The sequence below is a fragment of the Sinohyriopsis cumingii genome, chromosome 14 (genome assembly GCF_028554795.1).
Source record: "Sinohyriopsis cumingii isolate HCF-2022 chromosome 14, ASM2855479v2, whole genome shotgun sequence".
Taxonomy (NCBI): domain Eukaryota; kingdom Metazoa; phylum Mollusca; class Bivalvia; order Unionida; family Unionidae; genus Sinohyriopsis; species Sinohyriopsis cumingii.
Genome location: NC_142974.1, coordinates 90,166,484 through 90,187,129, shown reverse-complemented (window position 1 = coordinate 90,187,129; position 20,646 = coordinate 90,166,484). Strand labels below are relative to the sequence as shown.

The following is a 20,646-nucleotide window of genomic DNA, read 5'->3' as shown; positions in this document are numbered from 1 at the left end:
CCTTTAACTTTACACTCGGTGTGCACTTCTCCTTGTTTGTCCCGGTAATGGTAGCCGTAATTTTTAGGACCGCCACTCGAGAAACTTAGAATCTTGTCGTCGGGGTGTTCGTCTGTCCAGGCTCCTAAACGGTCTCCTTCGATGTTAGGGTGCTGTTGACTCGGGTGATCGATGTAAATGCAACTGTCCGTGTCAAAGTACAAGACGCGTTCCCCCAACAGTTCTAAAGCTTCGTACAATTTTAAGCGAGCATGAGCTGACACGTAAGCCGCAATGATGACATTTCCAAATTCGTCGGCTTCTACAAAGTCCAGATCTTCTTCGTAACTGACTAAGATCGAATACTTGCGAACGACGTCCACGTGTTTCATGTATCTGGATTTGTCGTGAATCATCTGGAAGTAGCGGGAAGGTTCTGTCAAATATTCCGTCTTGGGTAAACACGGTCGTTGCGCCATTTTACCCCACAAGCAATTTAACATCACTTTGGCAAACGATCTCCTGCCTTCGTTTTTCTCGTTGTGATCTAAAGTGATGCCTTCTTGTGCCCAGTATTTCTCTTTGAATGTCTTTTCGTCTTCGGGAGTGTGACACCAGGAAGGATAGCCACTGGCTTCTTGTTTCAGTTTCAAAAAGGCATCCACGAAGTCTGCGAAAATGCTTTTCTGACTGGGGTCACCCTTGTGGTATTGTTGTGTCTTGGGAAAGTGGCAAATTTCGTACACTTCTAACAGTTGGTATCCCATGTCCAGAGCTTTAAACAATTCCACGCTAACCCACGTCCCCGTCAAGGCGCGTTCTTCCAGGGTGTGCTGACAAGGCTGGTCTTGGTTGCACGTTTCGGCACAAGTACGGCACAAGGGAAACATCAGTTTGCCTTGACAATGGTGAGGTAAGACGGGATGGTATAGGTTCGTGGGAGGCAAAACTTTGCACTTGATCAAGCCTTCGTATTGTCGAATGTGGTCCAGGTCAATGTGTTCCGTTAACAATTGCGGGTGCCCTGCAGGAAAGCGATAATATTTACACTCGTAAGGATACAGCGAACACACGTCCAAGTATTTGATTTCTTCTTTTTTCTCTTCGTCGGCTTGGTACAGCAAACAGGTGGCATTGGTCCTTCCTCTGTAGAAACTATCCCTCGGGTTCAGGGGGTCCATGAACTGGTAACTTTCCACGATGCGTTTAAACTCGGGATCGATTTTCAAACGATGATCGTATTCGTGTTCCCACATTTACACCACTTGGTATCCTTGCTGTTCTAACTTCAGGCGTCGCTGGCAAGTGTCCTGGTACAAGTCTTCCATGGTTCGTTGTAAAAACTGATGTTTAGTGCCACGGTCAGGGTAACAGACGGGACATCCGTGAAATAAGCAGCCGTTAAACTCGTACACAATCTTGGGTTTTCTAAGTCCCAGCCATCGACCGAAAACGTTCCGATGGTCTTTTCGCCCCCTCCGTTGCGGGCATGCTGAATCCATTTGTCTTCCTTGTCGCACAAGTAATGTAACCAGCGTAGGGCTTTGACTGAGTACTGACGTTTGACAAAGTTGGTCGTTTGAGGACTGATGACAGCCACGGTGTTTTCAGGCATAAATCGTTGTCGGTAGACTAAGGAACATGCTTTGGCAATGGTGCAAGCTTCTTTCAAAGGATCGACCCCTCCGTGTTCCATGAACAGTTCTCGAAATTTTCCACAGCAACGCCGTAAAATGTCCACGCCGGAACGACAACACTTTAACATTTCTTCCTGAAAGTCAAAAAGGTCCGAGGCGTGAGCCTGGTACCAAGCGTAGAAAGCTTCTCGTTGTTCGGTACGCATGTTGTCGGGGTCGTAATAGTGAGCCTCAGGCAAATGGGGTAGAACGGCATGTTGATTAGCTTCGGTATTGAAAAAGTGTGGAAAGTACCCTTTAGCCATTTCTGTCATTCCAAACGTTTTAGGCATTCGACTCAAAGGCATGGCCAAGTAACTCATCGAATCTTTAAACTGTACTTGTCCCACTTGCATGAAAATGACTTTGGCTCCGTTCAAAGTGACTTTAGGACGCTCGGTACCATGTTCCGTATAGTATCTGAGAAGAAACTGTCCATCGTATCCGGAGAAATTGTGAGCCATCACCGTGGCATGACGATGACAATCTCCGTAACGTTCGATGTCCTCTTGGCTCCACGTCCTGTCGATGGGGTCTAAGACCCATTTGGCAAAATCGGCTAGCGTGTTCGGTCCCCGAAATATTTTTTCACGTCCTCCAGGAATCTTGCTGCAGTGAGGGCAATGACTGAAGATAGGTTCTTGAATGCACTTCTCGCACGCTCGATGAGCCACGCAGAAATTAGGAATGTGAATGCTAGTCTCTTGCATGCATTCGAAATCGAAAAAGATGAAATTGCCTTTCTTCTTGTGACCATCCTCTTTCTCTTGTTGAGGATGGTATTTTTGCATGTAGCATTGGTGTTCCAAGTCCACGATTCGGTGACAAATGTGACATTTTTTCTTTCCTCGACATACGTGTGCCTTGGCATTATTGGTACATATGCCTTGTCCACACGTGGGGCACAATCTCAGCAGTTGACAAGCACATTTCTTCTGTGAACCTTGCGTCTTCAAATGTTGTTGGTAACAGGTATGACTGACAAAAGAGCGCAGACAAGCAGGACAATGTACTCGTTCTTGTCCTTCGTCCAGCCAGGGTTGAGAAGCCAAACATCCTGAGCATTTCGATCCGCAATCCTTGTGTTGCTCTCGATTGTTATAGCCATAGTCACATTTCTCACAGTAATACCTGTATCCCAGGAATGCGGTGATACTGGTAATGGTATCAAAATGTTCATCGTGATGATAGAGGTGAATGTATTTTCCATCATTAAAGTCTTTCCCTCGAAACAACAGAGGCCCGCGCACTTATTGAGGGTACACTTTCAAGGTGTAGCGTGGAGCTAGGACATCTTGCAATGTTTGCATTTCAGGAATGCCACAGGGTGTGTCTTTGGACAGGCCGGCTTGTTGTAACAGGAGTTCTGCTTCATTTCTTTGTTTGGGTCAGTTCGATTTTCGAATGTTTTCCCAGGCTCTTTTCCATTCTGTCGTGTGATTCTTGTTGGCATAGGTTCGTCCCACCACGATGGCCCTGGCAAAACACATCTGGTCTTGAGAATTGTGAATTTGGACGAGGCTTGTTTTGGTGCTGCGAATACCGTTCACCAATAAGACCTTTTCGCGTTGTCCGGTCCCTTGAGGAGGAGAGACGTGGGTCATGTCCATTGTGGCTTTTCCATCGGTGATGTCGAACTGGTCATTAGACTGTTGCACGTGTTGAATCTTGTCCATGACTTTGGAAGCGGTCAATTCTGCGGGACTGCTAAACTCGATCCAAACAGGGGATTTCAAACCGTCGTGTTGTATGGAAAGTCTCAAGCGATCGTCTTCTTTGGCTTCACATTGTTGTTTCAGTGTGGTTAGCAAAGAATCCCACATCTCGGTGATGAACCCTTCTGCTTTCTCTAACGGTACTTCGGACTTGAAATCTTTAAACTTCACCGTGCATTTGTAAGCCGTGGTTCTAAATTTTCTAGAGGGACGTTTTTCCTTCTCTCGAATGGAATAGTACTTTTCAGGGTTGGCTAAGGATGGTGAACTTGGGCTAGGTGCAGACTCTCTGGGTTTGGATTCTGGTTCACTCATGTCCTCTTCAAAATCACTGGCATGAATTTGTGCCAAGACTTCAGCCATGGTACGAGGCGATAGATCACGTTTCTGTCTCTTACTTTCTTCTTCTCTTTTCTTCTCGATTGGATTGGATCGTTTCATCTTGACAGCAAAAAGTCAAATGACTAAAGTTTAAACACCATGGATTACTTTATAGCCATGACAGACCAGCGTATATAAAGGGTGTGTGTCTTGTCCTTCTACTATTCATTTCACTCTCAAACCGAGCACAACGATGGACAAGACTACACAGATCGAACTTTTCATCAGAGCTTTGCGAGGGGTCATCCGAAAATTTTCTTCAGACCAGCCAAGGGACTACTCACCCTCCTATCGAGATAAATGTCAAGATACATGCTATATCTGTCAGAAGAAAGGGCATTGGTCTTCAGAGTGCCCAGACCGTCAAAAAAAAAAAAAACAGGGGTTAAAAGAGACAAAAGTCAAGATACCTGTTATCATTGTCAAGAAAAGGGACACTGGTCTCCAGATTGCCCTAAGAAATAACAGGAGCAAGAAGAAGAAGAGGGGAGTGATGAAGAGGAAGATAGAAGACAGGTGAAGAAACAGAAACAGGAGAAAAAAAGAAGAAGGGAAGAAAGTGTAGAGGAAGAGGAGGAAAAAGCAGTGAAAGTGAAGACCTTTTAAAAAAAAGAGAGAGTGAAGACAGACAAAAGAAGAAGCCTATGAACTTTTTAAAGTGCTATGTGGTGTTGTGAATTAGATTGTAAAATCTGTACCAGAATAAACAGTCTATAAAATGAAAGTGTCTCTTGGTTTTGATTTTTAGAATAAGAATCTACACTCATGCACTCAATCATTCACACGTACCATAGGGGTAAAGAAAGGGATTTTTGAGTTTTAATTGATGTTGGCCATTGAAATACTACCTCTTTTCGAGAGACATGGGTGGCCCTGAAAAGGGCCTTTGAGTCTTGGTGGGTTTTAAATAACAAAACTTAGGAAGCAATCAACTTTAACTGCCTTAAGTCTTTGTCACGGCCAAGGCCTACTTCTGGATTGCGTACTGTCGATGATGATAATTTAGTAGAAATGACTAAGGGTGGTATGGTAGGTGTTGTCACAGGGTTGGGTTGTTTAGCTCGGGAAGGTCTTTTTCTCTACGGTCGTAATAAAGAAGTCTGATACATTTGTTTCAGACTTCTTAACTCCGCTAAAATGTCTAACAGTACCGTGACGGTTTGACTTTCACCCTCTTGTTTCTTGGCTGCTTCTTCTTCTTGTTTCTTTCCTACCTCTTCTTCTTGTTGCTGTTGCTGTAAAAGAAAAGCTTGTTCCGCTACCTTTTGCTATTGTATATATTTCTCCAATTCTTTTTTCTGTCTCTGTTTAAAATTCTCCACGTGTGGTAAAGAAGGATAAGGTGGCGAAGGTACTGGTTCTGGAACAAATTCTTGCGAAAGAAAATCCACAAAATCCCAATTCACCTCTTCTGGAAGTAAGTCCGGGTTCCCTTGGGTAGTCTGCACGGTTGGTGCACCCCAATTCATGGTCTTCTGAATTTGCGCCATGTTGATGCTCACTGTGTCGCATGGATTGACTGCGCACAAACGCTAGTGCCTCTATATATGGAATGTGACGTCACGGACTGCTCTCTTCCGATTGGACAAAGGGTGACTGAATTTTGTAACGCGTGTTTGGATTGGTCAATGAACTCAATCCGTTTCAATCCTCCCTCTCCCTATAAATAACCGCGTTCGTTGCATTCCTTCACCTGTTCTCGTCACCAAGATGTGGACCGACGTAGCATCCTCAACTCTCGTCTCTTCCATGCTGTTTAGAACTGACTTATCCATGTACGTTCGATCGTCGTGGGTCATTGTCAAGAGGACGGATACCTGTGTGTGGAAAAGAAGAATATACGTCGAAAGACAAGGTTGCTTAAAGAGAGTGATGATCTATGGTCCAGAAGTGAGACAAAGTTTAAGGACAAGAAGGAGACCTCAGCGGTGCCCTCTGTGTCAACAGTATGGTATGTTAACATAAACCCAAAGGCCCTTTTCAGGGCCCCTTCAACGCCTCGAAAAGACATTACCTTTCATTGCCTTTCATTTTTTTTTTTAAAATGTCTGTTGTCTATTGTCTGTGTTGTATATCCCTCTCCCCTGTTCCATTTCCATTGTCCCTAGACAGGCCCAAACTATATTCCCATGTTCCATTCCCCATGTCCCTAGCCAGGCCCAAAAATATATTCCCATGTTAAATTCCCATTGTCCCCAGAGGGCCGCGACAATTTTCCCCATGTTAAATTTACATAGTCCTCAGAGGGCCGCGACCCTGTTTTTAATGGTAAGTCCCATTGTCCCTAGATCGCCCCACTTCACTACTATTATGTGACTCGGTGAGAATGCATACTGTGACTGTGTTAGAATGCATACTGTGAATCGATGGGAATGCATACAGTGATAGTGAGAATGCATGATATGGCTCGATGATAATGCATAATGTGACTGAGTGGAAATGCATACTATGGCTCAGTGAGAATGCATAGTTTGACTATGTGAGAATGTATACTGTACTTGAGTAGTAAGAATGCATACTGTGACTCGGTGAGAATGCATATTGTGACTGAGTGAAAATGCATACTGTGACTCGGTGAGAATGCATACTGTGACTGAGTGAGAATGCTTGCTATGGCTCAGTGAGAATGAATACTCTTACTCGTTGAGAATGCATACTGTGACTGAGTCAGAATGCATACTATGGCTCAGTGAGAATGCATATTTTGACTCGATGAGAATGCATACTTGATTGAGTAAGAATGCATACTGTGACTGAGTGAAAATGCATACTGTGGCTCTGTGAGAATGCATACTGTGACTGAGTGAGAATACATACTGTGACTCAGTGTAAATGCATACTATGACTCACTGAGACTGCACACTGTGACTTAGTGAAAATGCATACTGTGACTGAGTATGAATGCATACTGTGACTCATTGAGAATGCATACTGTGGCTCAGTGATAATGCATACTGTGACTCGGTGAGAATGCAAACTGTGACTGAGTGAGAATGCATTCTTTGACTCCGTGAGAATGCATTATATTAAGTCATGTAGTCTGCGTCAAGCCGTAAATAAAATAATTCGGTATCATATTTAATGCACTGAAGAAAGATAAACATTCTCGATCCCTGCTACTTTAAAGATTCTCCTTGGGAATTTGATAGTTCTGAGTGTGAGTACTTAATCAAACAATGAGTAACATAAACCTGTGGACTAATATAGCGTCTCACCTGATAACACTTGCCGAACATTCAAATATGGAAAAAAAATACGATCGTACTGCTGTATTTAACAATATAATGTTAATACTATATCTGAGTGTCCCGACTGTAATATATATATATATATATATATATATATATATATATATATATATATATATATATATATATATATATATATATATAAAGATTTTTACATGTCTTGGTATATCAATGGTACAGAGAACATACTATACAAATATTCATGCTCTTTTGGATATGTTTTCTTGTTTATCTGGTAAATATGAAATATTTTTTTTTCTCTCAGTTTGTGCCAAATAATCTAAACATTGATGATAATTAAACTTGTAGGAAGGCCTTGAAAGAGAATAGTTGTGTACTGAGTTAACTTCTTTAAATAAAGAATTACTACTACGATTACCACCACTACGGTATGATTGGTTCCCCGATATATTACTGTGAAAGATATGACAGCTTATAAACTGATAACACACGACTTGGGTTAGATAAAAAAAAAGATCTTGCTTGATTGTCAATTATTTGATGACATTGTTTATGTGGGGAAAATTTCCACAGGTGAAATAATGTGGTCATTATGATTATCATGTTGAGGTTTTCGATACGGTTAAAGCAGGATGGTACACTTATCTGGTTGTACATGTACTTCTTTTATTTACGTTTAAAGCTTTGTTAATGTAATATTAGAAGGTGCTGTTGTATATGTACATCTTTTAGATATCGTACCATGTTAGTAGGTTTGGTTCTACATGTACTTCTTTCAGACACTGTATGGGTAAGGGGAGAGGGTCAAGAACACAGACTCATCAAGTGGGGTATGTCCCTTTAAAGTAAGATGGTGAACTAAATATATATATTCCGAGTTTAAAGATCATCAAACGAAGACATGGACATGGGATAACATAAGAAGCACAAGTAATGAAAGCCCAAGAATGCACGTTAATACACATTTCAAGATTGATGTCGTGCATCTACAAATGCTATAAGAAACAAACGTCCTGGTGATTTTTGTGACCTGACCATCCATTTTACCTTGCCCATGTAACCCATCTGGATACACCTGCGCCAAATTGAGGAATGGATTTTTACGGGCATCAGTTGGGGCAAGAAAGCTGAGCACTTTAGGGAAGAAAAAAGGGGTGAAAACAAGCTTGCCCAAGTTGACTTCTAATGATGTTACAATAGCTAAAGCATGCCAAAATATTTATGTTAATGTTACAACTCTATGGCCGTAAACGAAGTAACAGAAAAGCCAAGCTAACAAATTTAGTAAAATCAACAAATAAATTTATTTCTCTAAGTTATAAAGTAAACATTTAAGAGGAACTTTCAGTATGGTGCATTAAATCCTAGATAATCATAAAAATTATGTCACAAGTCCAAAATGTATAGAGTGTTCTCAGTGAATTCCAGTATTGAATGTGCTGATGTAGCAATAGGCTTGAATAGGTTGGTGTACTAACAGTCTTGATGTATCACAATGACATAATCTAGAATGTCTTTTGATTAATTCACAATAATCTCAAAGTAGCGATTTTATCCATTATATCAATGAACACTTTCTAACCCGAATGCACAATTTTTAAATAAATGATTCCTCTCAGATTATATCGGAATACAACTGAAAATTAATCGAGATATTGATCTTAAGATAGGAATCAATAATTATGTTTATCAGAACCTTATATAAAAACCCAAGACAAAATCAAATTACCAGGATGTGGATCAGAAGTTAACTTCCTGAACAGTCTAAATTTACATAAAAGGCTAAACTTTAAACTCGGTAATCAGCGAACAACCCATTTATAACTTACAAACATTAAAAAAGCAGGTACACCCAAAACTCCACCATCAATCACGGATAAAGTTCAGGCATACAATACAAATTAAGGTTACATAACACTAGAAGCTTACAAAAACACTGTTCCAGACACACAGGCTATGCACATCACTGACTACCAAAGTCAAATTTTCTCAATAATTACCGCAGACTTAGTAATAACCAGAAATGTATTATTACATCATGCCTGCTTTCTTCACATTTTGCCAAACACCCCCAATCTGCCAAAATTGAACTAAATATAATAATGAAGTTGCAGATGAAAACCCCTGCAGTTATCAATCAGGGTGGTTCATTCATCAGTCTACACAAGAAGTCCCCTCAGCGTATCATTGGTATCATTGCACTTGTAATAGCAACACTTCCCATTTTTCTAGGTCAGAGAATATACGTTTCCAAGAAAATCATGAATTAGAATATCACATTGTTCAGCTGTTATTTTATTTGAGAAGTCTTTAATACACTGTGGTAATTTCACAACCAATATCAATTACATCACCTGTATTGCTCACCCATGCGACAGAGAAATCTACTTATTTTGCTAACCTTACTTTTCCTGTCTCAGTCTAGTCATCTCAGACCAGTCGTCTCAGTCAAGGTGTCCACGCGCTCAGAACTACTTTTAAAAAAGAAACCCTTGTTGTCTTCTGCTGTGCCTGACATAGTTGTACTAAAATCAAACAACAACAACAACAACAGTAACAAATATATAACAAAAACATAGTAACTTAAGTTAAATCCATGTTTGAGAACACACCATACAAAAACATTTCGAGAGAGACACAAACGCATATGATGTCGAGCTTTTTGGTATTATGCTTGTTCGTTCCACACAGCATGGTCATTTTTATCTTATATCCAGTCCTAGCTCAGTACAATTTTAAATCAACGTCACTAAATGTAGCGAAAGTTACCTAGCTAATTTTAAATACTTCGTGTGAAACAAAGTATATACTGTTAGCTACATTTAATGACGCTGACCTGAAAATGACTGTGCTACAGATAGGATAAAATTCTCAATGCTGTGTGAAATGAACAGTATTTATAATAGAAAACACTGCTCTATGCATATAGACTATAGACCTATACACTTCATAGCCTCCCAACTCTTTTAACAACTACGGAAAACTTAGTAACAGCCAGAAAAGTGTTATATAAAACATGTTTTTTTCATATTTTCTTAAGCATCTCCATTGTGGCCCGGTTGAATCAAAAATATAACTACAATATTTAAAGACAAATAATACACTTACCAGCCAGAAGGAATCATTTATCCGCCATTACCTTAATCCATAAGCAAATTTCATTGTAGCACTTGCCATATTTCCAGGACAGAAAAATAAATCTTCAAAGAATCCGTGATCTTGAAAGTTTAGTACATGGTTATCCGCTAGAATCTGTTTTTGGAGGGTCTATTTATACACAGGGGTAAGTTTACAATCAGTATTAAGGACAACACAAGTATGTCACACACAGTTTCACCTCCTGCAAAGAAAAGACTAGTTATATACGGTAGTGACACAGATCTCTAATTACCCATGAATAATCTAAAGAAAGATGTTACTCTTCGTTACAGCTTGTACTAAGTATAACTACAGTAGAGCTGAGTAGCCAATATCGTTTTATTATTTACAATATAACTTTTCAAAATTGGAACTGATGAAAATAAAACAGTTTCTTATAATAAATATTAATTATTTATTGTCAATTTCATATAACATCCATATATTAAATGTAATAATACCTGATTATTATGCGACGTTTTATGTTGTTATTTTTCTTTGCTCACGCGTATAAACTGTGTAGTTCGGACGCAACGGTCACACACAGCTCTCATTAACATATTTATATCAATGCGCCGCATGTAAACATTAGACGTGAACACTAGTGCAGAATTCTTTTTTCTTTAAAGGAAAATATTGGGTGAGAAAAATAATCTACGTTGAGGTTTAGACCGAGACAAGGAAATCTCAGTCGCTGGTTTATATTATATGTCTCCCCACTCGGGCAAGCCTCGTGGGGGAGACAAATAATATAAACCCGCGACTGAGATTTCCTTGTCTCGGCCCAAACCCCAACATAGATTCTATATTTCTCACCCATGCGACAGAAAAATCTACTTATTTTGCTAACCTTACTTTTCCTGTCTCAGTCTGGTCATCTCAGACCAGTCGTCTCAGTCAAGGTGTCCACGCGCTCAGAACTACTTTTAAAAAAAGAAACCCTTGTTGTCTTCTGCTGTGCCTGACGTAGTTGTACTAAAATCAAACAACAACAACAACAGCAACAAATATATGACAAAAACATAGTAACTTAAGTTAAATCCATGTTTGAGAACACGCCATACAAAAACATTTCGAGACAAACGCATATCATGTAGAGCTTTTTGGTATTATGCTTGTTCGTTCCACACAGCATGGTCATTTTTTTCCTATATGCAGTCCTAGATCAGTACAATTTTAAATCAGCGTCTTTAAATGTACCTAAAGCTACCTAGCTAATTTTATATACTTCGTGTGAAACAAAGTATATACTGTTAACTACATTTAATGACGCTGACCTGAAAATGACTGTGCTACAGATAGGATAAAATTCTCAATGCTGTGTGAAATAAGCAATATAATAGAAAACACTGCTCCATGCAGATAGACTATAGACCTATACACTTCATAGCCTCCCAACTCTCTTAGCAACTACGGAAAACTTAGTAACAGCCAGAAAAGTGTTATATAAAACATACTTTTTTCTTATTTTGTTAAGCATCTCCATTGTGCCCCGGTTGAATCAAAAATATACCTACAATATTTAATGACAAATAATACACTTACCAGCCAGAAGGAATCATTTATCCGTCAGCACATAATTCCATAAGCAAGTTTCACTGTAGCACTTGCCATATTTCCAGGAAAGAAAAATAAATCTTCAAAGAATCCGTGAACTTAAAAGTATAGCACATGGTTATTCGCTAGAATCCGTTTTTGGAGGGTCTATTATACACAGAGGTAATTTTACAATCAATATTAAGGACAACACAAGTATTTCACACACAGTTTCACCTCCTCCAAAGAAAAGACTAGTTATATACGATAGTGACACAGATCTCTAATTAACCACGAATAATCTAAAGAAAGATGTTACTCTTCGTTACAGCTTGTACCAAGTATAACTATAGTAGAGCCGAGTAGCCAATATCGTTTTATTATTTACAATATAACTTTTCAAAATTGGAACTGATGAAAACAAAACAGTTTCTTGTAATAAATATTAATTATTTATTGTCAATTTCATATAACATCCATATTTTAAATGTGATAATACCTGATTATTATGCGACGTTTTATGTTGTTATTTTTCTTTGCTCACGCGTATAAACTGTGTACTTCGGACGCAACGGCCACATCACAGCCCTCATTAACATATTTATATTAATGTGCCGCATGTAAACATTGGACGTGAACACTAGTGCAGAATTCTTTTTTCTTTAAAGGAAAATATTGGGTGAGAAAAATAATCTACGTTGGGGTTTGGACCGAGACAAGGAAATCTCAGTCGCGGGTTTATGTTATATGTCTCCCCACTCGGGCAAGCCTCGTGGGGGGGGGGGACAAATAATATAAACCCTTGAGTGGGATTTTCTTATCTCGGCCCAAACTACAACATAGATTCTATATATCACATACAGCTTCGAGTCTTACAAAGGAAAGGTATTGTATATCGTGAATGACCCAACACATATAAATCGCACAACGATCATTACACATGTCGTTAAAGCTGTATACCCAATATCGTATTGTATCATGGCCTACCTTATAACTTTTCCAAATTAAAACTGATGAAAGTTTCAAGTTATCCTTATTAAAGTTATTAATTACTTGTTATTTTCATACGACGTCCATTCATTAAATGTGATAATACAGTAATAATATCAAACGTTTTTAATGTTTCTTTTTATTCAGGCGTTTATCATATGTACGTAGGGTCAATAAGCTCATGGTGCAATGCATACAACACATAAAAATGATAACTTTTTCTAAGAGCGGTCTTTAGTGCTTACATTTACATAGATAATCGTTCAGATTTTCATCCAACAGTACAGGATTTGATGACCTTTATATAAAGTGAGAGGCAATAATATTACATGATTTTTTACTGTGTGTTGAATCTGTTAACTATATTGCAGAAGTGTTGGGTGATTTTAATTTGACTGAAGAAAAAACAAAAAATGGGTTAGAAAAATAATTGATGTTGGTGTTTGTACCAATACGAGGAAATCCCAGTCGCAGGATTACATTATTTGTCTCCCCGCAGGGCTCTGCCGAGTGGGAAGATAAATCATGTAACCAACTGACAGTGATTTCCTTGTCTCGGTGCAAACCCCATCATAGATTCTATTAAGATTTCATATACAGCGTTGTCAATGTCATGTCAATAGGAGTCGTTGTTCAGGTACTTTTTTTAGATAACATAAAATGCAAAATTCAAACTTTTAAAAATACACATGCATATAATATATATATATATATATATATATATATATATATATATATATATATATATATATATATATATAGTATGTTTAAATGTTAAATGGCTGGAAATTACTCGAGTGATGTTGGTATTCTGTTTTAGAGTTTCCATAGCTACAAACAAATATCAATATTATTTTGAAACACGATCACAGCATGGCAAAATAAAATGTCCATAATAGTTAATTCATCTTTAAAGAGCTTTTCACGCATACATTGTTGTGATATAATTGCCTGTCAAGAAGGGTAACATTGTACCATCTTACTTTTAGCTGACCGTGTTATGATAGTCATCAGCACTGTGTTTGGAATCGTACACACCCTCATTCTTCTCCTGCACCTGGCCAAGAAAGTCGGACCAGGAACTCAGAAGATTATCACGAGTGCATTTATCAGTGCTTTACTTGCAGGTAATATGTCTGTACATTTCATATGGTTACAAATGAAAATGTTGATTTATTTCAACGAGTATTACCAATCTATACATGCGTCATTTGCAAAAATTTGTAAAAATTTTGATTTAATATTTTGAAAAATAGGTTTCATGATTGTTGATTAGCTCGATATAAACGTAATATCCTAAACAGGTAAATGGTATTTCTTTATTCATTTGATCGTAAAACAGAAGTACGAATTATACTTTTTGTACATTCATAATTAATGTGAATATCATCATTTTCACTTGTTAATTTATCTGGGAGTGATAACCTATATGTCCAATCTCCTATTGAAACTCCATTTTTAAATAACTTGCCTATATTCGTTTCAGTAATCTTTGGTGTTGTCTCCATCATTGTGTATGATGCCAAATTAGAAGCTGTCCGATCGTTTTCCTTCGGTTGGTCCTTTGCCCTTACGTGCGCGGGGATCGCTATAATCTTTCTCAACATCATCGTTATTCTGTTGGAGAGGCACAATCAAAGACCTGCCGGTGCCTACTCGTCTATATAACCAGAACATGAAGGCTTTCCTGTTACACAAACTTTTGTTATCATGTATCAGTACCATAATTGAACAATTTCATTATTTGCTAATATTTTGCATTCTATACTGTCCGATATTGTGGCGTCATGAATTTTCCTGTTTCATTGTGCTGTAAGAAATTATGCTAGGAAATTGTCCGTAGTGTGTTAGATTGAAATTTTGTGAGGAAATTGTTCGTATTGTGTTAGAATGAAAATTATGAGAGGATATTATCCGTATTGTGTTGGTATGAAATTACTGTTACTACCATTACTTGCTAATAAATCGACTTAAAACCAGTACTTTTGTTCACAAATAGAAGAAAAACGAATTCTTTTTGATCTGTACCTTGAATGAATATACTTAAGATCCGTCTGTTTGATTTGGTGCCCCCAGTCCCGACTGCATTTGACCAACGTTTTATTTTCCCTCTTGGCAGCAAGATATACTTACATGATATATCTTACAAATGTTTGGGTGCAATTGTGGTGTCCGTTATGATATGTACATGTGTATACAGTTGTTGTATCCATAATGATACGCACATGTGTATACAACAGTTGTTGTATTCATAATGATATGTACATGTGTATACAGTTGTTGTATCCATAATGATATGTACATGTATATACAGTTGTTGTATCCATAACGATATGCACATGTGTATGCATTTGTTGTATCCATAAAGATATGCACATGTGTATACAGTTGTTGTATCCATAATGATATGCACATGTGTATACAGTTGTTGTATCCATAACGATATGCACATGTGTATGCATTTGTTGTATCCATAATGATATGTACATATGTATACAGTTGTTGTATCCATAACGATATGCACATGTGTATACAGTTGTTGTATCCATAATGATATGTACATGTGTATACAGTTGTTGTATCCATAACGATATGCACATGTGTATACAGTTGTTGTATCCATAACGATATGCACATGTGTATGCAGTTGTTGTATCCATAATGATATGCACATGTATATACAGTTGTTGTATCCATAACGATATGCACATGTGTGTGCAGTTGTTGTATCCATAATGATATGCACATGTGTATACAGTTGTTGTATGCATTTTGATTGCTGTCTGCTTTAGAAAGTTCATAGTTTCCATAATTGCCATGTATAAAAAAATTTAGTCACAGTACATGAAAGTAGCATAGACATATACCAACATTCTCTCCAATGTGTATGTTACCAGTTACCAATGCAAACACCCCTTATACCGCTCCCTCTCTAAGAAGTGCAAAATGATCGGGGAGCGGAACCTGTTCTTGTTATCACCTTGGATGGTTTCTGTGTGATCTGATTTTGAGCCAACTTGAACTATAGGCTTATATTATGAAGTTCTTTGACATATTTTGATAATATGCAAAATCCTCTCATATTAATGAAGTCATCTAGCATCAGATTGACTGAATTTCCGAACACTCTGTGAACCATTTTTCTGATCCGATTTGATACAAGTTGGAATTTAAGCTTATATCATGAAGTTCTCGGACACGGTTGATAATTAGCGAAATCCTCTCATATTAATGAAGCCATCTTGCACGAGACTGGCTGAATTTGTTACCACTCTCTAAACCATAAGTATGATCTTGATCAAACTTAGAATATCGACTTGTATCTTAAAGATCTCTCGTATTTGATTTGCTGATTTTGTTACCTTTCTTGACGTCATATTTCAGATCCTGTTTTGATCACGCTTGGAATATGGAGTTATATCTTTAAGATCTTGAACAAGTTCTATTTTGAGCTTGATCAAGGCATATGAATCAGGTGATCTTGCATCTGATTGGCTGAGCTTGGTAGCACTTTGAAGATTATATTTGTAATCTTATATTGGCTTATATAATCCAGGACTCTCACTGAGTTGAATAATTGGTGAGATCTATAAATATTAATGGGTGATATTGACCGAGCTCGTTACCACTCTGTGGATTGTATTTCTGATCCAAAGTTTTGATTAAACTTGATAATATACATGAATTATCAGTGTTTCTCATAACATTATGAGCTAGTAAAGCAAGACGAGCATATGACATGGCCCTTAGTCCGTTGTGCATGGTGTGTAGTGTCATCGTTCGTCACGTGACCTCCTTCCATCGGTAATTGTTTGTTACCACTCTGCAGGCTATGAGTGGGATCCATGCATACACGTATATTATTGAGGTGATTTTGGATCCCATTCCCTTAACTTGTTGCCACTGAGGAGATCATTAAGATTCCCGATGAGTTTGATTTTGAGCGAGATTCATACATATTGATTATGTGATCTTGCATTTGGTTGAGTTTGTTACCAAACTGGAAGCCATCCCTCTGATCCCATTTTAATAAAAGTTGACATATGGGCTTATATCATTAAGATTCTGGACGAGTTGTTAATTAGTGATAACGAAATTCACGCAATAATGATGCTGTGATCTTGCATCTGACTGAATGAATTTGCTACCAGTCTGGAAGCAATACTTTTATCAAACTGTGATCAAAGTTGGAAACTGTTCTTGTCCCATTCTGATCTCAGAAAATTTTAATGAGGTGGTCTTGCATGCAATTGACTTAAGTTACACTTCACTGTTTTCTATTTTGCACAACATTGAATTTCAAAACAAAAAGTGAATCCAGGAAATAGTAATGTGGGGTCATGTGTTATTTGAAATAAAATCACATAATGTGTATCTTGGCATTTTAATTAGTGTTATGTTATAAGCAGTCAGTAAATACCAGACGACGTGAGTATAGAACTCGGTATCATTTCGACTCGGTGCGAATGTGAAACTATACATTCAGAGCGAATGCTTGTATTTAAACAGCAGAAGTCAGTATGAAATATTTGAGACGGAATTCAAGACAGCCAGTCAGATTTTCTTCAGATTTTGCCGAAATAGAGGTAAGGTAAGGTAAGGTACTTAAATCTTTGTATGACCGTAGTTGTTGGATACTGCATTTGTTGGGACAGATACAGGGCAAAGGACCGAGTTACTTTGGGTTGTAACACTGAAAAATGTCTCAGTGTTGGCTAGTTTTGTCAAGAAGTGATTTTTTAATGCAAATTGTGAAACGCATCATGAGCGTGTCATTACTGTGAAAGTCTTGTTTCTGATCCGATTATGAACAAACATAGAATCACGCTCTTGACAGATGATTTGCTTTCCGTATGTATCTCCACCGTTAGGCTTTTTTTGACCCCGTTTAAACAGTATTCAACCCATCTATGCTCATTAAAACACGAGAAAACTGACTTGCTTCTATCTTACCTTTCGTATTACAGACTGATATCGAAGAAACAATAGGGAAAAACAACAGTTTTACAAACGCTTCATTGTGTCATCATCGATATTGTGCTAAGGTGTAATTTTTGTCAACTCTGTGCTACATCGTTGTGTAAGTAAAGGATTCCTGATTTCTTCTGCAATGTTTTAGGCAAAATCTTCACCTTTTGTACTAAACCTGTTGAAGAGCAAAGATAGCAGCAAACTGAGTATGAATCAGTTATCAAAGCGCATAGTTTTCTCCGTGTGGCATTTTACCTCCAAATCCTACCAAAAGGAGTGCAACACACTCTGAGAAGTAAGGTTTCTGACATAAAAAATGATTTTGCTTAGAATGATGGCGCTTCGTTATTGCCTTTTATATTCATCGTAAAATATCTTCCATTAGTGAAGTGGACTTACTATGTTTTGGACTGATGGTTTATGTCCTTTATATTAGACAAAAGCTACTGCTTTCCAACGGTGGAATTTTTTGGGGAACCAGAACGCAAAATAATTTTGTATATTTTACATCCGAAAATATGAGTTTTATGTTAAAATTGCCATTGTTGTTGTGTTCTTTTTTTACCCTAAAGTGTTGCTTGCTTTAATATTATCATCGATTATTTTACCTAAATGACTACTGTTGGTAATTGAACGATGCGCATGCGGATCGAGGTTCGATATTTCAGTGGTCGTCAAGATGTATATGAAAATATGATAATATGATAGAAAGTGATAAAACAGTTATAATGATTTTCTTCCATTCATTAAGTTCAATTGACTATTTGATACATTTCACATAGTTCATTTTATTTCTATTATTTTATGTTAATGTATTCACCACTAATGTCCATACACATTTTATGTACACTTGTTTGTAGTGGATATACGATCATCATTTGCCTTAGTCATTTATCATTCGCCGTAGCTATTAGATGAGCGACTATGTTTGATGCAGTGCTTGTAAGTGACGCATTTGCCCAACAGACAGATTCAAAATGATAAACCCTAAGAAAGAAAGAAACTCCATCGGAATGAACCTTAAGTGAGTCCCAACCTTTTTGTTGTGTGACTTAGTATATGATATAAAGTCATGCATTTACATTAGGTTGTCAGCCATTATTACAGTACCAAGAGGATTAAATAAAGAACAACGTTATGATGGATTAATATCGGTGATGTTAAACAGTTTTGATTTAATTTGTAGGCATTTACCACATGGTTCACATTTTCTCTTTTGCTTTTATTTAATAATGAAATCGTCTGAATTGGTACAATAAATCAGTTATTAAAAAACAGATAGATTTTTTTATTATTATTATTATAAAGAAACGACTATTGGTTACTTAAAAAAAAAGAAATCCCAAATAAAGTCGGTTATAAACATCAGACTTCTCCATATAACGTAGAAAGAAGATGATGCAGACATTTCTTTGACTTTTGTTAATGTCGTCAGCTTTGTTATCAAATAATATTCAATATGTGTAAGGGTTCCCAAATTTTTACATTCCTTTGTATGAAGATACATCTGTGTGGGAGAGACTGGTCTGATCACAGACACCATTTATTTTGTACTGATCCTTACTAGAGAAGATACATCCTATCCTGTCGAGGCTCCAAGGCGTTTGACCTGTAAAGAACATTACTACCAGACATATTTTAGTTATACCCATTGTTGTAGCTCTTGTACCATAAGATAGGATTGTTACTCGTATCTGCCTGATAGCCTGTATATTCACGGAAAACAAACAGAGAAACTTTTTTTTTAGGCAGCTACGACAATTCCTGGCTGAGTTATTAATTCCTGACTGAGTCATTATCAACTTTTGAATAAAGCATACACATAATTTTTCAGAAAGAAACATTTTTCCACCTGACTATATCACTGAAGAAAAACTCAAACAGATTTGCATTTTATGAGTTTTAAGTTTTAATTCTTCATTACAGTCAAGGGCATAATAAGACGCAAGGGGAAGAAAAGAGAAAACAAAAACTGGAACTCCAAACAACGAAACAAAATACAAATATTATCAGCTCCCCTACTTGAAACTATATAACCATATAATTAATCTAACCATATAACCAACTCCTGGCACTTTAAGGAATCGAAATCTCAAGGCTTGATACTCCAAATGAATACCTACTAAAATCGTAATGAGATATTTAACAAGATTATTCTGATGTTTGAAAGAACTCACATTTAACTCTAGCCACTTGCTTTAACTGTATGGGATTAAAAATTTTACATATTTGACTGTAGCCACTTGCTTTAACTGTTTTTGATTCGAAATAATGCACATTTGACTGTAGCCACTTGCTTTAGCTGTATTGGATTTAAAATAATGCACATTTGACTATCCACCTGCTTTAACGGTATGGGATTTAAAATAATGCACTTTCTGACCGCAGCCACTTGCTTAAACTATATTTGATTCAAAATAATGCACATTTGACTGTAGCCACTTGCTTTAACTGTATCGGATTTGAAATTATGCATTTTTTGACTGTAGCCACTTGCTTCATCTGTATGGGATTTAAAATAATTCACATTTGACTGTAGCCACTTGCTTTAATTGTATGGGATTTAAAATAATGCACATTTGACTGTAGCCAATTGCTTTATCTGTATTGGATTTTTAAAAAATGCACATTTGACTATCCACTTGCTATAACTGTATGGGATTTAAAATAGTGCAAATTTGACTGTAGCCACTTGCTTTAACTATGGGATATACATAATGCACATTTGACTGTTTCCACTTGCTTTAACTGTATTGGAGTAAACAAATACACATTTAACTATAGCCACTTGCTTTAACTGCATGGGATGTAAAATAATGCACATTTGACTGTAGCCACTTGCTTTAAATGTATGGTATTTAAAATGATGCACTTTTTGACCGTAGCCACTTGTTTTAACTGTATCGGATTTAAAATAATGCACTTTTTTACTGTATCCACTTGCTTAAACTATATTTGATTCAAAATAATGCACATTTGACTGTAGCCACTTGCTTTAACTGTATGGGATTTGAAATTATGCACTTTTTGACTGTAGCCACCTGCTTCAAC

At 37.3% G+C, this 20,646-nt stretch overlaps 1 protein-coding gene across 1 annotated transcript in view; it reads left to right on the top strand.

Annotated features, from left to right (window-relative positions):
• Positions 1–18,872, top strand: part of LOC149784351 (uncharacterized) — a 52,036-nt gene extending 33,164 nt beyond the window's left edge. The window contains exons 2-3 of the mRNA XM_089932398.1: positions 13,614–13,751; positions 14,111–18,872. Coding sequence (XP_089788524.1) covers positions 13,614–13,751; positions 14,111–14,292 — 320 coding nt within the window. The 3' untranslated portion in view covers positions 14,293–18,872. The remainder of the gene's footprint in view (positions 1–13,613; positions 13,752–14,110) is intronic.
• The last annotated feature ends 1,774 nt before the right edge of the window (positions 18,873–20,646 follow it).